Here is a 17,671-nt window from a genome sequence, read left to right on the forward strand (position 1 = left end):
CCTGTCAGAATTTTACACATTTCAATGAGATCCCCTCTCATTCTTCTAAACTCCAATGATTACAGGGCTAGTCCATCCAATCTCTCCTCATATGACAATTCTGCCATGCTAGGAATCAGTCTGGTAAACCTTCACCGTACTCCCTCCATGGCAAGTATATCTTTTCTTAGGTAAGGAGACCAAAACTGCACACAACACTCCAGGTGTGGTCTCACCAAGGCCCTGTACAGCTGCTGTAAGACATCCTTGCAATGAAGGCCAACACACCACCTGCCTTCCCCTCTACCTGTTGCAAACTGCTGACAGCTCATTGGTTAAACGCCTGCGCTCTATCACTGGCAGAGAGCCAATGGACACGGGTCCCTCTGATTGGCGAATGATATGTCCCGCCCCACGCCGTTGATTGGCAGGCTCATTCCCCGCCCCTCTCGGTGGCTGGACCAGGCCCCGCCCCTTCCCAATGATTGACAGGCCAGGGGCTCGGGCTCCGGCTCCGGCTCCGGCTCCTCCTCCCACTTCCACTCCCCCTCCCGCCGGCGGAACCGGCCGCTCGAGGTTCCTTCCCCTGAGCGTCGAGTGAGCCAAGGACTGAGCGACCGGGTGTCCACCGAGCGGCACCAGCGTGGCCATGGCCGGGCCTCGGCTTCCCAGGGTCTCGTTGCTTGCCGTCGGTCTGTGGCTGCTGTGGGGGAAGGTGAGTGTGAGCCGGGGCCGAGGCGGCGACCACAAGGCCCGGCTTCGGGGGAACGAGGGAGAGGGAGGAAAGGCCCATGAGGTTGACAGGCCTCTGGAGATCGGTGGCCCTGGCCGGAGCCCCGGTCTCTGCCTTGCGGTTAAACCGAGTGAGAAGCTGCCCGGGGCCCCGTGTGTGTGGGAAGCTGACCTCCTGGCACATTGGGCAGCACTTGTTCATCCGTTTTCATTCCAGCTGGAAGTGTAATGGAAGGTGAACCCTTTGCTTTAATCAGATAACATTTCAAAATGATCAGAGTGGGGAGAATGTTATGTGTAAAATAAAAAAGCATGATCAGCCTGGTCGGCTTATTTGATTCTGTCTGGACTTTGGAAAAGTGCAAAACTCTTTTATATGTCAGAGCTGAGATCTCTGTAACCCATTGAAGCTCATCACTCCTGCGTAATCAATCAATCAATCACATATTGAGGCATCTAATTTTGTTTAAATTTGTATGATGTGTGTAACACCATTTTTGCCTACCCCTGGCTGTCCTGAGTAGGTGGTGGTGGACCATCTTCATGAACAACTGCCAGTCTTTCTGGTGCTCGCACATTGACAGGTTTGGAATTCCAGAGGGTGACCCATTGACGGTGTCTAAGACAGGATGGTGCCTGATTTGTCAGGAGATCTTGGAGGTTGTGATGTTCCCAAAACACTGTTGCTCTTGCCCTTCTCGACGGTCGTGGTTATAGGGGAGGGAAGTGCTGTTGAAGTAAACTTGGTGAGTTGTTTTGGTGCATCTTGTAGATCATGTGTACATATTGCAGCCACAGTGCAGGATGAACTATTGTGCTATTGGAAACTCTTGAGTTTTTTACAGCTTCAAATGATATAATCCTCTCCCCATATGTGCTCATGAATGCATTCAGTTAGGCCAGTGTGTCAGCCTGCTTATGACTTGCTATATAAGTCTTGTATTGCAAACTATGCTGATGTATTGCACTGTTCTCATCTAAAACAGAGGTAGGATATTCTGAGTGAGATTAGGATAGGGGAGGAAATTTGCTGAGCCACACATGAAGGGTGATGAAAACAAAAAACTACGGATGCTGGAGGGTGATCAATTGGGTTGAGATATTGATGTTCATGTAACTTGACCTCGGCAAAAAAAAAGTTCAGCACCTTCAGGAGAGAAAGTAGAAAGCAGGGAAAGTTGGCAGAAAGAAGAGGAAATAATTTTTTTTAGAGTAATTTATGGTTTGGTCCTCCAAGCTGACTGCTAACATAATGTTCAGTGGTTGTTGTTACAGGGTGAGAAGGTTTATTGTTTTGAGGAAGCAGACGAGTGATAACATAAGAAATAGGAGCAGGAGTAGGTCATTTGGCACTTTGAGCCTGCTCTTCCATACAGTGAGATCATGGCTGATCTGATTGTGGCTTAACTCCAGTTTCCTGCCTGTCCCTTGTAGATCAAAAATCTGTCCAACTCAGCCTTGAATATATTCAATGACCCAGCCTCCACTGCTGTCTGGAAGAGAATTCCAAAGATTAATGACCCCCTGAGAGGAGAAAATTCTTTTCATATCAATTTTAAATTGAAGCTCTCTTATTTTGAAATTGTGGCCTCTAGTTCTAGATTTCCCCCACAAGGGGAAAACATCCTCTCAGTATCTACCCTGCCAAGCCCACTCAGAATTTTATGTTTCAATAAGATCACCTTTCTCATTCTTCTTAATTCCAATGAATATAGGCCAATATTCCAGTTACCTTCCTAATTACTCACTGTACCAACCTGCTAATTTTCTGAGAGTCATATGCAAGGACATCCAGATTCTTCTGTATAGCAGCATTTTGCAGTTTCCCTCCATTTAAATAATATTCTGCTTAAGTGCTCTGCAATTTAACTGGTTCAAAGGGGAATGGTCTTTGGTAACCCAGCTCTCAGTTTTCCTCCCTCTTTGGAAGTGCTCATCTGCTTTGTCCCACCTTCTGACTGAGTGACCACTAACATAGCACTTGCATTGGGTGAGGGTTAGCTGTCCTTCCATCTGTATTGCAGCTCATTGAAGTGTTGACGTGCCAGTGGGGGCGCATCATCTAGACGCTCATGGAGCCATTATTGCTTAATTTTTAATTTGTTCATTGCCTTGTGAAGATCGGTGCCCATCACTTAGAAATTGGCAATGGAAAGAATCTCTACTACATGATTATTCCTTGATGTGGTTTTAAGTGTTCGGTGCTGGTTAAGGAATATTTGTAATTCTTCGTACTGAGGGGTAGCCCTGTGGTCTCCTAGCAATTCTGTTCTTTTTGGTTGAATCATATTTTAGTATCATGCCCAAATACTACAATTGAGCTAAACAGCTTCGTTAAGTTTTTTTTAAGTTAAAACTCTTTAAGGCTAAGACAGAAACTGCCTTTTTCTTTAAGTTGGTTCCTAATGTCAGACCTACACAGCAATGTGGTGAGCTCTCAAAACTGATCGAAAATACGTTTACAGAAATAAAACTCATCTGTTGACAGTAGCTGTGTTGCATCAGATTCATACTTCAAAGGAAGTTTCCAGTACCACTTATTGGGCACACTCAGTTCTGCTAGAGACAGAAAAGGGCACAGTACACTGATTATATGTAAGTGATAAAATTGATGTCAGAGAAACAGATACCTGACCATGCATGACATTCCCCAGTACTGAGCACTTCCCATTTTCCATTGTATAGAATTCCTTATCCAAGCATAGCAACCTAATACAAGACCTTGGCCCAAGCATAGTGTTCTTTGAATTATGTTATTTTGTTATGTTTAGTAAAGTTAATCCATTGCCAACAGGCTGCAAACAACCTTGTTGTTATTAAGTGCTTGGTGTAAAGGTGACATTTCTTAGCAAATTTGGACATTTGTATCAGGATTGAGTCTTGTACACATTTGTGAAACAGATTGTAAAGTGTAGTGTGTAAACAGGCAAGGTTTCCAGGAAAGGTGAGGGAGGATTGCATCCCCAACAAAATTGCAACGTATATTTTGGGATTAACTTGTTTGTGTATGTTTTTCAGTAGGGTTATATACATTCCCTTCAAACTTCTCCCTCCTTTTCTTTCTCTAAGCCATGCACCCCCTTCTCTCCATCTCATATTTTGTCAGTGTTGCTCTTAAAATTGCCTGTTAGTAACTATGCTACTTAATTCCCTGTGCCTTTGAGGAGCCAGCTGGTCTTCACTTTCCCCAAATGAGTTGAGATTGGAGACCAGTTTATCGTGGGATCAAACCTTCACCCTACCCCCTTGGTTAAAGCAGCGTGAAGTTTTCAGTGTGCTACTTGTGCTGCCCAACCCATTTTTCATTGCTCAGACCAGCCTGTGTTATCTTGCTAGCGTGCACTTGTTAAAGCAGTACATTGTAGTACAGCAGGGACTTTCACACACTAGGTCAGCTCAAGGCCAAACATATCTTTTTTTCTTTGAATGACCTGTACTTGTGAACCCAGACACAACTTTTTCTTCAATTTCCCCCCCCCTTTATCCTGATGTATGAACCTCATGCTTGTGGATGGAGTCAACCTGTTCTTGTAAACCTTATCAAACTGGCCATTCACTTTATGAAGGTGAACTACTGCGGATGCTGTAAATCTGAATTAAAAACAGAAAATGCTGTAAATACTCAGCTGGTCTGGCAGCATCTGTGGGGAGGGAAACAGATATAACATTCAGGTCAATGGCCTATTGTCAGAACACTCGTAAGACTTGAAACAATATGTCGGCTGTCAAACCTGTGTGGAACATCACGATTAAGTCTGATCTCGCTCTCATTTGGTCTTCGAACGGTTGCTGATTTTTTAAAAAAACTGGACTTCAAAATGTTGTGGGATGCTGAGACTAATTATACAGCCACCCTAGCTGACACAACTGATTTTTACAGATCACGACAGTAATCTGTGTAGTTAAGTACCACACCTGGTAACACATCTATTTAGTTAATCTCTCCTCTTAACGCAGTACTGCTTACTGCGGTTCCTATGTTAAGATTGCCTAAAGCTGCACATAGATTGCCTTCTACTGTTATCACACAAAAATAGTAATCTGGATTTAATTTGGAAAAGGACTTGGAAAATTACTTAATTATTAGGTTTTCCAAACTAATGCTAAAATCTTTGACAAGAAAATTATATTTATGTTTATATAATGCCTTATTACATTTCTCAGAAATGTTTTGGTGCTTTGTATACATTTAATTACTGTTACTAAATAGACAAGTCACACTGCAAGATTCCACAAATTAGAAGAGATTACTGATCGCCTCATTGGCATTTGGTTGAATGTAGATCATTGGCATGACATCTGAAGAGCTCTTTGACCTAGTATTGTGAAATCTTTACATTCCTCGAGACAGCCTGATGGGTCTCATTTGGGTTACTCTGAATTGTAGCAGTTCTCCAATATTGTAGAAAATTATCAGCCCTTTGCCATCCTGTCATATGTGAAATGGTAGTGAGCTGGTATTGAAGTAATTTGAAATAAGCACTAAGGATGTGGCTTGCATTTGAATGGGTTACGCATTTATCCTCTTTCACAGCCTGAGGTGGTGCAGGTGGCCTTTAAGTGGGGGAATGTCAGTTCACTTCTAGCTGTTTCATTCTGGCTTCAGATAAATCTCAATGATTGTATGTAGCAGGTGACAGTGGTGTGATCAGACACTTCACATGCATAAATGGACTGCACATGTTAGTGTGTCCTCATGTTTTCAAACAAACCATCAAAAGGTTTATTCTGCTGAGTGCCTTGCATTGTAAGTTTTTGGAATCTAGAATCAAGATGGTATAGTTCAGTTAATAATGTTTTTGTTTATTGCTTTTTGCCTCCTCCCTGGGAATTGAGCAGAAGCAGCCAAACTTGCTGATCTTGGTTAGGCTTGTTGAAGGTTGTCACTTGCATTGTGAATTTCATCTGGTGGGATATATGGTTCTTTGGAATCAATGATGATCCTTTGATTGCCTGTACGTTTTGCATTTCCCCAAGCATCTTGAATAGGGCTAGAAAATAGATCAAATAGGCGGATGAAGGAAAAGGAGGTTGAAGGGATCTTGGAACAGGATGAGTAATGTTGTCAGCCATGGCTCAATTGGTAACACTCTTGACTCTAAATCAAAAGGTTATGCGTTCAAGTTCCACTCCAGAGACTTGACCATAAAATCTAGGCTAATATTCCAGTGCAGGACGGAAGCAATGCTACATTGTTGGAGGTGCCATCTTTCAGATCAGACAATGTAAATGGATGTAAAAATCCCCAAAGCACACTTATAAAGAAGAGCAGGGGGTGCTCCCTGCTGCCCTGGCCAATATTTTCCTAAATATTGACAGTGATTATATTAAAAAAAGTACTTCATTGGATCTAATTGTCCGTTAATAGAAGAGCTCTTCCAATGTAAGACAGATTAACATGCGTTCATTTGATAAGAGCAAGCTATTTATCATGCAAGAAAAGAAATTTCTGAAGTAATTTCCAAGGTTTTAACCTTCCTTTGTGACCCTTCTCTATTCGCAATATATAAGTGGGTGGGTAACTTGCATTCAGGCATCTGCCAATACTGGCCTGTGTATTGCTCCCAGGTGTGTCTGAGGTAAATGGGATGAGTTGTGCCATTTCTCCTCTTGCTCCCCTTGCTTCCCCAGAGGACTGCAGTTCGGAATTTGCTACATAAAGATTGTGGTCACAAGCAAATTTATTTTTGCTGTTTTTGAGAGTTTGCTGTGAGCAGATCAGTTGCTGCTTTTGCCTGTGTAACAACAGTATCTGTATTTCAGAAGTACAGTACTTCATTGGCCAGGAAGTGTTTCGGGACTTTCAGAGGATGCGAAATATGACATATAATTGCACGTTATAGTTTTTTTCTGTGCCATTTATCAGAAGTCCAACACATTGTCACTCTGAAGCAAGATTTTGTTTAATATTTCATTGTTTCTTGCATTTTGTATTTTCATGACTGGGCTATTTGTCACTTAGTCTGAAAGCTCCTTGTATAAAAATATAGTTTAATCATGAACAATGAGATGGGATGGGGAAATCACATTGCTTTTTCAATAGTGAAAGTTTAATTAAAAGTGGTGCCTTATTATTTGTATCTCGAGGAAGGGATTAGATGAATGCTCTGAACTTGGTGTCTAATTAAATGGCTATTAATTAAGAAAGAGGTTGAATTGTATCATTATTGCAGCACTCTTGTGAGATCTGCAGGCTATTGGTTTAAAATAGGAATGTTTGTCCCACCTAGCTTGAATTTGAAATAGTTGTTGGCCTTTGACTGAAGTTTAGAAAATGGGTCTGTTCCCACTTGTTCCAGTTAGTTAAAGTTAAAAACCTTTCAAAATCTTAGGACATCTGTGTTTTACAGCCAATGAGGTACTTTTTAAACACAAAAGCAAGATACCATACATGCTGGGAATCTGAAAAAAAAACAGAAAATGCTGGAAATACTCAAGATAAACTTTAAAGATTACTCACTGTTGTATTGTAGGTGTGAGGGACTAAGACCTTGTACTATATTTTTATAAAATGTCTATAGATAATGTCATTGCTATTTCTAACATTTTAAAACTGAACAAAGATATTTTAAAACAGCTGAATCTATGTCTGTGGCCCCTGAACAAAAGAAGTTATCTAGTAGTTTTGGGAAAACTCGCACCTCATTATCTTGGAGTAGCCACTAGCGACTACCTGTAGACTGCACAGCCCAAATTCAAAGAGCCATACAAAGGCCATCTGCATTTAGTTACCCAGGCTGGTTAATAGAAGATGGATCGTCTGTCAAGAAAAAGGCCCTGCAACCTTTCTTTCAATTCCTAATGGCTGAGACATTTAATGGTCTTTGGAATCCAGACAATGGATATACATCCTTGGACAAGGATGGTGGAGAGGTGGGATTCATGTAACATAAGCCTCTGGCTTGTGGAACAAGTAATAGTGACTTGCTGAACTGCATAGATCGGTCTGCTGTTTACCATTTAACCAGCAGCCTCGGAGAAAGAGCTCTTCCCAGGTGAAACACCTGGCAAGTAAACTAACCCTTTGAGTTCATCCTCAAGTTTGCCCTGGGGTTATTAATATAATATTGGATCACACAAAAACCAAGGGGTTGGGAAATATTCCACTGCTTATAAAGAGGGAAACAAATCAAAACGCCTCTCCATTTATGGACATGTAGTGAGAGGAAAAAATAGTGCTTAAATTAACTCCCCCTCCTGTTTGTAACATAGGAAATGCAGCAGCAAATTTGTTCACTGCAAGGTCGAAGGATTAGCTGCTGAATGAACAATATTAGCAGCCTGTTCAAACTTGGAGAACCTATATACTATATATATATATATATATATATATATATAAAAAGGAGACCAAGTCAAGGCAGGTAAATATTTGTAAAGGCTGTCAGATGAAGGTGAATTTTATTTTGCTTCTATTGCAGCTTGTGCAGTACATTTAACTTTGAAAGGAGGGGGAGGAGGATGAATTTGGATAACAAAGTTGTTTGAGAAGAGTAAGGGGGGGTGGTTTAGCTATTGTGAGGTCAGGTCAAGATAAGCAGGATGAAGAGTTTAGGCAGGGAATTCGAGATGCCAAGGCAGTATTGGTTGATAGGTGTACCACTGGTGTTGAAGCAGGGAGAGGAAAATGGTGCATAGTAGTGCAGGCTCAGAAGGGAAGGTACTGTACACTTTGGACAATACTGTGGAAAATATATTAAGTGCATACTCTGGAAGGAATATATATTTAAAGATTGGAGCAATTTCTTTAGTCTTCTTGGCACACTGGGACCCCAAAATGTGGTGTGCATATTAACCACTGACTTTGTCATTTGAGGCTGCTGTTGCATCAGCCCCCACCTCCTCACCTCCTGTGTGAATCCATAGTCTCTTTTGGATGGATGGGGAATTGAAACACCTCACAAATGATTGCACATGTCCTTTAAACCATCAATTATTGTTGTGCTACTATGCTTAAAAAGAAAATTCTTGAATACAAATTAAAATTCTATACTGCTCTTTTGAAAATGCACAATTTCCATAAGGTTGTGCAACAGAAATGATAGGCTGAATTTTATGGGACCTGCAGGAGTGGGTTAGGAAGCAGGGTGGTGGGGGTGCAAAAATTGGGAGGGAAGGCTGGGTGGACTGCCCATCCCTTGTTGCTGCTGTGGCATTCTGGCAGTTGCAGGGAAGGTAGAGGATGGCCAGAGGCCAATTGGCCTCTTCCCACTGCAGCTGGCATTTTACCACTGCATGGGGAGACCACTTGGTAAACACTGGCAGCTTCCTTGCGGGCTGGGGTGGTGGGGGTTGGGCTACTAATCAGACACTCTGGCTCACAGAGGGGGCCCCAGAAAGGAAATGGCTACCCCTGCAGCAACCCCCACCCCAGCTCTCATCAGTCACCTTTGGCCTACCACCATTTCTGCATCTCTTGGCCTGGTGCAGTTATAGTATTAGCGCCACTGCCTGTGCCCTGACGGCAGCTCATTGGCTGCAAAATGGGCGAAAAAAATCAGCCTGGATTCCCCCCAGATGGCTGAGGCGGGGTTGCCCCCGGCTTTATGGCCTCTCGTTGGGACCACTTTTGCTACCTGGACAAAACCCAGCCCAGTGTGTGTAGTTTGAAACATGACTGGTTCATCAAGTGCTGAAAGATTTAAATATTTCAGTCTCACAAAGGAGCTATAAATACAGTAGCAAATGTATTAATGGATCTTTCACATCCTTTGTAGTCTTGTTTATTTTACCACTTCTAATGCAGCTTAATTGAGCCTCTGGATGTTTAGAATTAAATGCAGGCTGCTCTAGTTTTATTGTTGAAATATTAACCATGTTGATGAATCAGACGAAATCCAGAAGTAAACTTTGTGTCTTTAGTCACTTCTTTCCCATCTTTTTGACCATGTATTATTCTGGAATTAAGTGTGTACGCTAGCATCTTGTATTGCTCAATAATGGGCTGTAGGAAATATATGGGAGGGGTCTAGGCTCACGTGCAGTTTTTCTACAGTCTCTCTCTTCCACTTGTAAAACATTTTGCCTTTCAAATGATTTGGCTAGTTTGTAAAATATGTTAGCAGAACCAACCTTAGCCAGTGCTGCCCTGAGGTACACCGCATTAGAAAATAGGAACAGGAGTAGATCATTCGACCCCTTGAGCCAGATCCGCCATTCAATAAGCTCATGGCTGATCTTCTTGTGTTTTGATTTCCACATTCCCATCTAACCCTGATGACATTTGATTCCTTTGCCTAACAAGAATCTATCTACCTCTGTCTTAAAAATATTCAATGACCCCGCCTCTACCACCTTCTGAGGCAGAGAGTTCCAAAGTTGCACAACCCTCTGAGAGAAAAAATTTCTCCTCATCTCTGTCCTAAAAGGGTGACCCTTAATTTTAAAACAGTGCCCCATAGTTCTGGCCTCATCCACAGGAGGAAACATCCTTTCCACGTCCACCTTGTCAAGGCCTTTCAGGATCTTGTATACTTTAATCAAATCGCCCCTCACTCTTCTAAACTCCAGTGAACAAGCCCAGTCTGTCCAACCTTTCTTCATAAGACAACCACTCATTCCAGGTATCAATCTAGTAAACCTCCTTTGAACTGCCTCCAATGCATTTACGTCCTTCCTTAAATAAGGAGACCACAACTGCACACAGTATTTGAGATGCAGTCTCGCCAATGCCCTGTTGATCAACTAGTTGATCAATTAATTGATCAACATGCCATTCCATTTAAAATGGACATTTCTTCAAAAAAATGCAATTAAACATTTAGAGCTGTCAATGTTCTGTCTGTTATCCTATTTATCCCCAATAATTTTCAAGTAATACAGAGCAAACTTTATGGGTAAAGGAAGCATTTGCTAATTATTGTGAGTATATACTGAGAGGTAGCATTGTTTGGAAACTAAAGTGTGATTGCAGCATAAATGCATATTTAAATATTGTGCATTTTGCTGATATATGTCTGAAGGGTAGGATGTTAAACTGAGGTCCTGCAATGCATGTTCAGATGAGTGTATCAGATCATGTTGTACTTTTTCAAAGATTAGGGTACTATTCCAATTCTGGCCAACATTTATCCCTTAACTAACTCACTGAAACAATTCACTGGCCATATATTTAATTACTTTCTGTGGTTCCTTGTACAGACATTGCATGTCAAATTTGCCTGCATAAATAGTTACAATTCTGAAGGCAAAAATATTTTTACCAGGCCAGGAACTTGAGCAGCGAGCGACAGATTAGTGAAACTAGGCATTTCTATACACACAGGGTGGTAGAAATTTGGAAAACCTTTCTGCAAATGGCAGTTGATGCTAGCTCAATTATTAATTTTAAATCTGAGATTGAAATTTATCCTCACCAATGGTACTAAGGGATGTGGCAGTATATGGAATTGGGTCACATATCGGCCAAGATCTCATTGAATGGGTAATGGGCTTGAGTGGCTGAGAGGCATATTCTGGCCCTTATGCTCGTATTCAGCAAAAGTAATTAATTGATTGTGATGTATTTTGAGATGTGAAAGATGTTATATCAAACAAGTTTTCCTTTTCATTTTTAAATTAAGGCATGTTTTTGATTGTTTTGTTTCACCTTGCTGTGAACTGCATCAAAAGGTCAGAAAAGCATTGGCTAAAGGAATCTGTCCAGTGCTGTTTGGTGTGGAGACAGAATTATCTGTGTCACCTGAAAAATACTACTGATACAATCTGAGTTTGGAACAAACTGTTTAATATGGTTTTGGTGTTAGGCACTTGTAACTGACCCTTGTTTCAATTGTTTCATCTTATGTTTTTCTTTTTAAAGCAAGTGACTTGGACAAAAATAGTGTATATTCTATAATCCAGATTAGAAAACTGGCTGTTTTACAAGGATGTATTACACAGAACCACAGTTCAGAAGAGGCCCTTCGAGTCTGCACCAACACGTGAGAAACACCTGACCAACCTACCTGATCCCATTTACCAGCACTTGGCCTTGAATGTTATGATGTGCCAAGTGCTCATCCAGGTACTTTTAAAGGATGTGAGGCAACCCGCCTCCACCACTCTCCCAGGCAGCGCATTCCAGACCTTCACCACCCTCTGGGTAAAAAAGTTTTTCTTCACATCCTCCCCCTAAACCTCCTGCCCCTCACCTTGAACTTGTGCCCCCTCGTGACTGACCCTTCAACTAAGGGGAACAGCTGCTCCCAATCCACCCTGTCCATGCCCCTCGTAACCTTGTACCCCTCGATCAGGTCGCCCCTCAGTCTTCTCTGCTCCAACGAAAACAACCCAAGTCTATCCAACCTCTCTTCATAACTTAAATGTTTCATCCCAGGCAACATCCTGGTGAATCTCCTCTGCACCTTCTCCAGTGCAATCACATCCTTCCTATAATGTTGCGACCAGAACTGCACACACTACTCCAACTGTGGCCTCACCAAGGTTCTATACAACTCCATAATGACCCCTAAGATAAAAGCAAAAAACTGCGGATGCTGGAAATCAAAAACAAAAATACCTGGAAAAACTCAGCAGGTCTGGCAGCATCTGCGGAGAGGAGCACAATTAACCTTCAACAGAACTAAGTAAAAAATAAGAGAGGTGAAATATAAGCTGGTTTAAGGAGGGGGGGGGGGGGTGGCGGTGGTGGGACAAGTGGAGCTGGAGAAAGGGCCAGTGATAGGTGGAGATAACCGAAAGATGTCACAGACAAAAGGACAAAGAGGTATTGAAGGTGGTGATATTATCTAAGGAATGTGCTAATTAAAGGTAGAAAGCAGGACAAGCAAGGTTCAGATAGCCTTAGTGGGGGTGGGGTGGGGTGAAGGAATCGAAAAAGGCTAAAAGGTAGAGATAAAACAATGGATGGAAATACATTTAAAAATAATGGAAATAGGCGGGAAAAGAAAAATCTATATAAATTATTGGAAAAAAAAGGCGGGAATCGGTAAGGAGGTGGGGATGGAGGAGAGAGTTCATGATCCATGCTCTCATGCCCACATATCCATCCTTGGCCTGCTGCATTGTTCCAGTGAAGCTCAGCGCAAACTGGAGGAACAGCACCTCATCTTGCGACTAGGCACTTTACAGCCTTCCGGACTGAATATTGAGTTCAACAATTTTAGATCATGAGCTCTCTCCTCCATCCCCACCCCCTTTCCGATTCCCCCCCCTTTTTTCCCAATAACTTATATAGATTTTTCTTTTCCCACCTATTACCATTATTTTTAAATGTATTTCCATCCATTGTTTTATCTCTACCTTTTAGCCTTTTTCGATTCCTTCACCCCACCCCACCCCCACTCGGGCTATCTGTACCTTGCTTGTCCTGCTTTCTACCCTTAATTAGCACATTCCTTAGATAATATCGCCACCTTTAAAACCTCTTTGTCCTTTTGTCTGTGACATCTTTTGGTTATCTCCACCTATCACTGGCACTTTATCCAGCTCTACTTGTCCCACCCCCCCTTAAACCAGCTTATATTTCACCTCTCTTCTATTTTTACTTAGTTCTGTTGAAGGGTCATTCGGACGCGAAACGTTAACTGTGTTCCTCTCCGCAGATGCTGCCAGACCTGCTGAGTTTTTCCAGGTATTTTTGTTTTTGTTTCCAACATGACCTCTCTACTTTTGTAATCTATGCCTTGATTGATAAAGGCAAGTGTCCCATATGCCTTTTTCACCACCCCACTAACGTGCCTCTCTGCCTTCAGAGATCTATGGACACACATGCCAATGTCCCTTTGTTCCTGAGAACAAATTGAAATTCAATTGAAGAAATTTTCTTAATGTTGTGAAATGGAGGTGCAGGGCTGTAATAGGTTCTCAAAGTTAAATTATAGACCCACCTTTTATAATGGTAAATGGGGATCAAATACATTTTACCACTTGAAATAACTACTGTTGATGGTCCGATAGCTATGTATTCAAATGCCACAGCTGGACTGTGATAACTGAAGCCGTGTAGAAGAAAGACCTAAGTGACTGGGGAGCTAGTATAAGGCATTGTGTGACTAAACCATGATTTTTTTTCCCTCAGTCTAATAGCAAATCATTGGTAAGTAAATGAGTTATATTGAGAGTCAACATGGATAAAGGTGGATAGATTGGAGCTGCTTTGTTTATGTGGCTGTTACATTAGAACATATAAAACCCTTCAAAATTTTAGAAAAATGGTAATGAAATAGGCTGTGTTCATGGAAGAGGGAGGCCTGGGTTGGACATTATAAGTGTTTTGGGTTGTAGTCTAGTGACAAACCAGTTTGGGACCTGTCTCTCTGATGTTGGCAAGTCGCCCGATTTTGAGTTTGTTCTTGATGAACATTCATTCATCATTCAGACTGTGTATACGGTTGATGCAATGCTGTAAATGAGCTGCTTATGTAACTATCTTAGTGAAAGCAGCATAGCTTAAAGATTATAATTTTCTGCCCCTTTGTGGAACCACTTTGAATACACAAAGATTAAATGAAATGAAGGTCATTTTTTAAATTCATTTACAGGTTATTTAAAAGTAGAAGACGGTAGTGTTAATATGACATATGACAAGAATTGTGATACAAAGTCATGCACAGAGAAATATGTAGGATACTATGGTACAGAAAAGTTATTTCTGCAATGGAATCCTTTGTCATGCATCACCCCACCTACAGTACTGCATGCACAATACATAGCATGTGGACCACTTTGAATACACAACCTTTGAATTAGCAGCTGGCGTTCTGTGACTGTTGCTTTTCTGATTAATATTTTCATAAATTGAGTTTATCTAAAAACCTCGTGTTTGATAGCAACTACAATGGCCTAATTAGTATAAATAAAGAGAAAATCATTACAGTGTCGCTTTTTGTAAATTATTGTAAAGTCCTATTGTCCTGCAGTTGGGCTGACTGCTCTATGTTATGCATTTATATCAATGTTCACCCTTTAACTAAAGTTAAGAGAAACATTTAAAAGTTACTGTTTGTCAAAGCAAGCAGTATAATGCTATGTACTGTGCATGCAGTACTGTAGGTGGGGTGATGCATGACAAGGAATTCCATTGCAGATGTAACTTCTCTGTACCATAGTATCCTACATATTTCTCTGTGCATGACTTTGTATCACAATTCTTGTCATATGTCATATTAACACTACTGTTTTCTACTTTCAAATAAAAAATGACCTTCATCCATATGAATTGAAAAGAAAATGCTGTTAAGGAAGATTGGATGAGATCCTTCATTGAAGCTCTCAGATAATGACTGGACTGTGTATCTGCAACTCTTGTGGAGTTGCTGAACTGTTGCTCTTGACACAAGTGGCAGCGGAAAAGAACAGGGAAATGGGATAGAATAGAAAGCATCCACATTGAGTCAGCAATGGTTCAGGTACAAAGATTTGATACGGAGCTGCCATGGGCACAACGTAGTTTCATATGCCAGTGCTGGTTCTGCATTGGAAAGCTTCAACCTGTAGCTCGTGCTGGAAGAGCATTATGCCACCAAATTTCCTCCTCCTGTACTGATATTCCTATAATGCTACGGAAAGGCTACTAACGTCAGATAAATATCTGGGAACTGTGGAAAACTCTCCACTGTTTGGAGTCGTACTTGATACAAAGTACAATGGTTGTGGTTGTTGGAGGGCAATTCTTAGGAGTTCCGCAGGGCCCAATCATCTTCATCTTCAAAGACCTCCCCACCATGATAAGGTCAAAAGTGGGAATGGTTGGAGATGGTGGTAGCCTTGAGTTTCATTTGCAATTTCTCAGATAATAAAGCAGTCCATGCCTGCATGCAGCAAGAACTGGACAACGTTCAGGCTTAGGCTGAAACATGGTAAGTAACATTTTCTCCCTGCAAGTGCCAATGACCATCCCCATTAGAGAGAATCTTACCACCTCTCCTCATTCAACAGCATTACCATCGCTGAACCTCCCACTCAACATCCTGGGGGGTTACCATTAACCAGAAACTTAATTGAACCAGGTGTATAAATACTGTAGCTACAAGAGAGGGTCAGAGGTTTAGTATTCTGTGATGAGTAACTCGCCTTCTGATTCCTCAAAGCCTTTTGCCATCTACAAGGCACAAGTCAGGAGTGTGATGAAATACTGCCCACTTGCCTGGGTGAGTGCAGCTGCAACAGCACTTGAGATGCTCAACACCACCTAGGGCAAAGCAGCCCACTTGGCACTCCATCCACCACATTAAATATTCACTGCCTCCACCATTGGCACACTGGCTGCTGTGTGTATGCTCCACAAGATGCACTGCAGCAACTTGTCAAGGCTTCTTTGACAGGACCGACCAATCGTGTGATTTTTATCACCTGGAAGGACAAGGGCAGCAGATGTATGGGAACGCCACCACCTGCAAGTTCCCCTCCAAGTTACACACCATCCTGACTTGAAAATATATCACTGTTCCTTTATCATCACTGTTTCAAAATCCTAGAACTTCCTACCTTCTGACCCTCTGGGAGTTCCTTCACCACATGGACTGCAGCGGTTCAAGAAGTTGGCTCACCACTATCTTCTCTTTTCGATGGTTCAGTTGGTAGCATTCTCGCCTCTGAGTCACAAGTTTCTGGGTTCAAGTCCCACTGCAGGGCTTGAGCACAAAAATCAAGGCTGATACTCCAGTGCAGCACTGGGGGAGTGCTGCATTGTTGCAGGTGTGTGTATATTTTTGGCTGTGATGTTAAACCAAGGTCCCATCTACCTGCTCAAGCGTTTGTTAAAAGATCCCATGGCATTAATTTGAAGAAGAACAGGGGAGTTATCCATGGTGTCTTGGCCAATATTTATCTGTCAATCAACATCACACAAAGACTAATAATCTGGTTAATTCACATTCTTTGAGAATTTGTTGTGCACAAGTTGTTTGCTTCGTTTGCTATGTTAGAACAATGACAACGCTTCATAAGCACTTCACTGGCTGTGAAGTGGTTTGAGACATCCAGTGGTCGTGAAAAATACTATATAAATGAATATTTCAGGGGCAATTAGGGACAGGCAATAAGCGCTGGCCTTTCCAGTGATACCCATATCCTGGAATGAATAAAGAGTCTTTTTTGCTTTTGGTGAAAAAGCCTAATTTGTTTTTAATCGATGACGATGTCAAATTTCTGGATCCCATCAATAAGACGTAACTTCAACAAAGTGATATTTTTACTGAATAGAAGCAATTCAAGCCATGAAATGGCAGAACGCAGATGAGTGTGGGGATGTAGGAAACCTGTATCAAATCTTCAGATGCTTCTACTTACCAGATATAGAGGCAGATCAGTGTTAACATAGTGACTAGAAACTAGGGTTCGGTCTAGAGAGTACCAGGAAAAATAGCTGCAACCAGATTCATGATTGCTTTGAGTCATAAGAGTCTACAGCACAGAAAAAGGCCCTTCGGCTCTTTGAGTCTGCACCGGTCAAACAAGTACCTAACTATTCTAATCCCATTTTCCAGCATTAGGCCCATAGCCTTGTATGCCATTGCATCGCAAGTGCACATCCAAATTCTTCTTAAGTATTATGAGAGTTTCTGCCTCAACCACCCTTTCAGACACTGAGTTCCAGATTCCCACTGCCCTCTGGGTGAAAAAACTCTTCCTCTCATCCCCTCTAAACCTCCTGCCCCTGACATTAAATCTATGTTCCCTTGGTTATTGATCCCTCCACCAAGGGGAAAAGTTCCTTCCTGCCTACCCTATCTATGCCCCCCATAATTTTATACACCTCAATCATGTACCCCCTCAATTTCCTCTGCTCCAGGGAAAATAACTCCAGTCTATCCAATCTCTCCTCATAACTAGAACTTTCCAGCCCAGGCAACATCCTGGTAAATCTCCTCTGCATACTTTCTAATGCAATCACATCCTCCCTATAATGCGGATTCCAGAACTGCACACGATACTCTAGCTGTGGCCTAACCAGCGATTTATACAGTTCCAGTATAACCTCCCTGCTCTTATATTCTATGCCTCGGCTAATAAAGACGAG

At 41.9% G+C, this 17,671-nt stretch overlaps 1 protein-coding gene across 2 annotated transcripts in view; it reads left to right on the top strand.

Annotated features, from left to right (window-relative positions):
* The first annotated feature begins 476 nt into the window (after positions 1-476).
* LOC121293892 (serine/threonine-protein kinase/endoribonuclease IRE1-like) overlaps positions 477-17,671 on the top strand; it is an 81,893-nt gene continuing 64,698 nt past the window's right edge. For both annotated transcript variants that reach the window (XR_005946632.1, XM_041217336.1), the window contains exon 1: positions 477-694. Coding sequence is in view for 1 of the 2 variants with exons in the window: in XM_041217336.1 (XP_041073270.1) it covers positions 629-694 (66 nt within the window). In the remaining variant the exon portion in view is untranslated. The remainder of the gene's footprint in view (positions 695-17,671) is intronic.

Source organism: Carcharodon carcharias, chromosome 22 (genome assembly GCF_017639515.1).
Source record: "Carcharodon carcharias isolate sCarCar2 chromosome 22, sCarCar2.pri, whole genome shotgun sequence".
NCBI lineage: Eukaryota > Metazoa > Chordata > Chondrichthyes > Lamniformes > Lamnidae > Carcharodon > Carcharodon carcharias.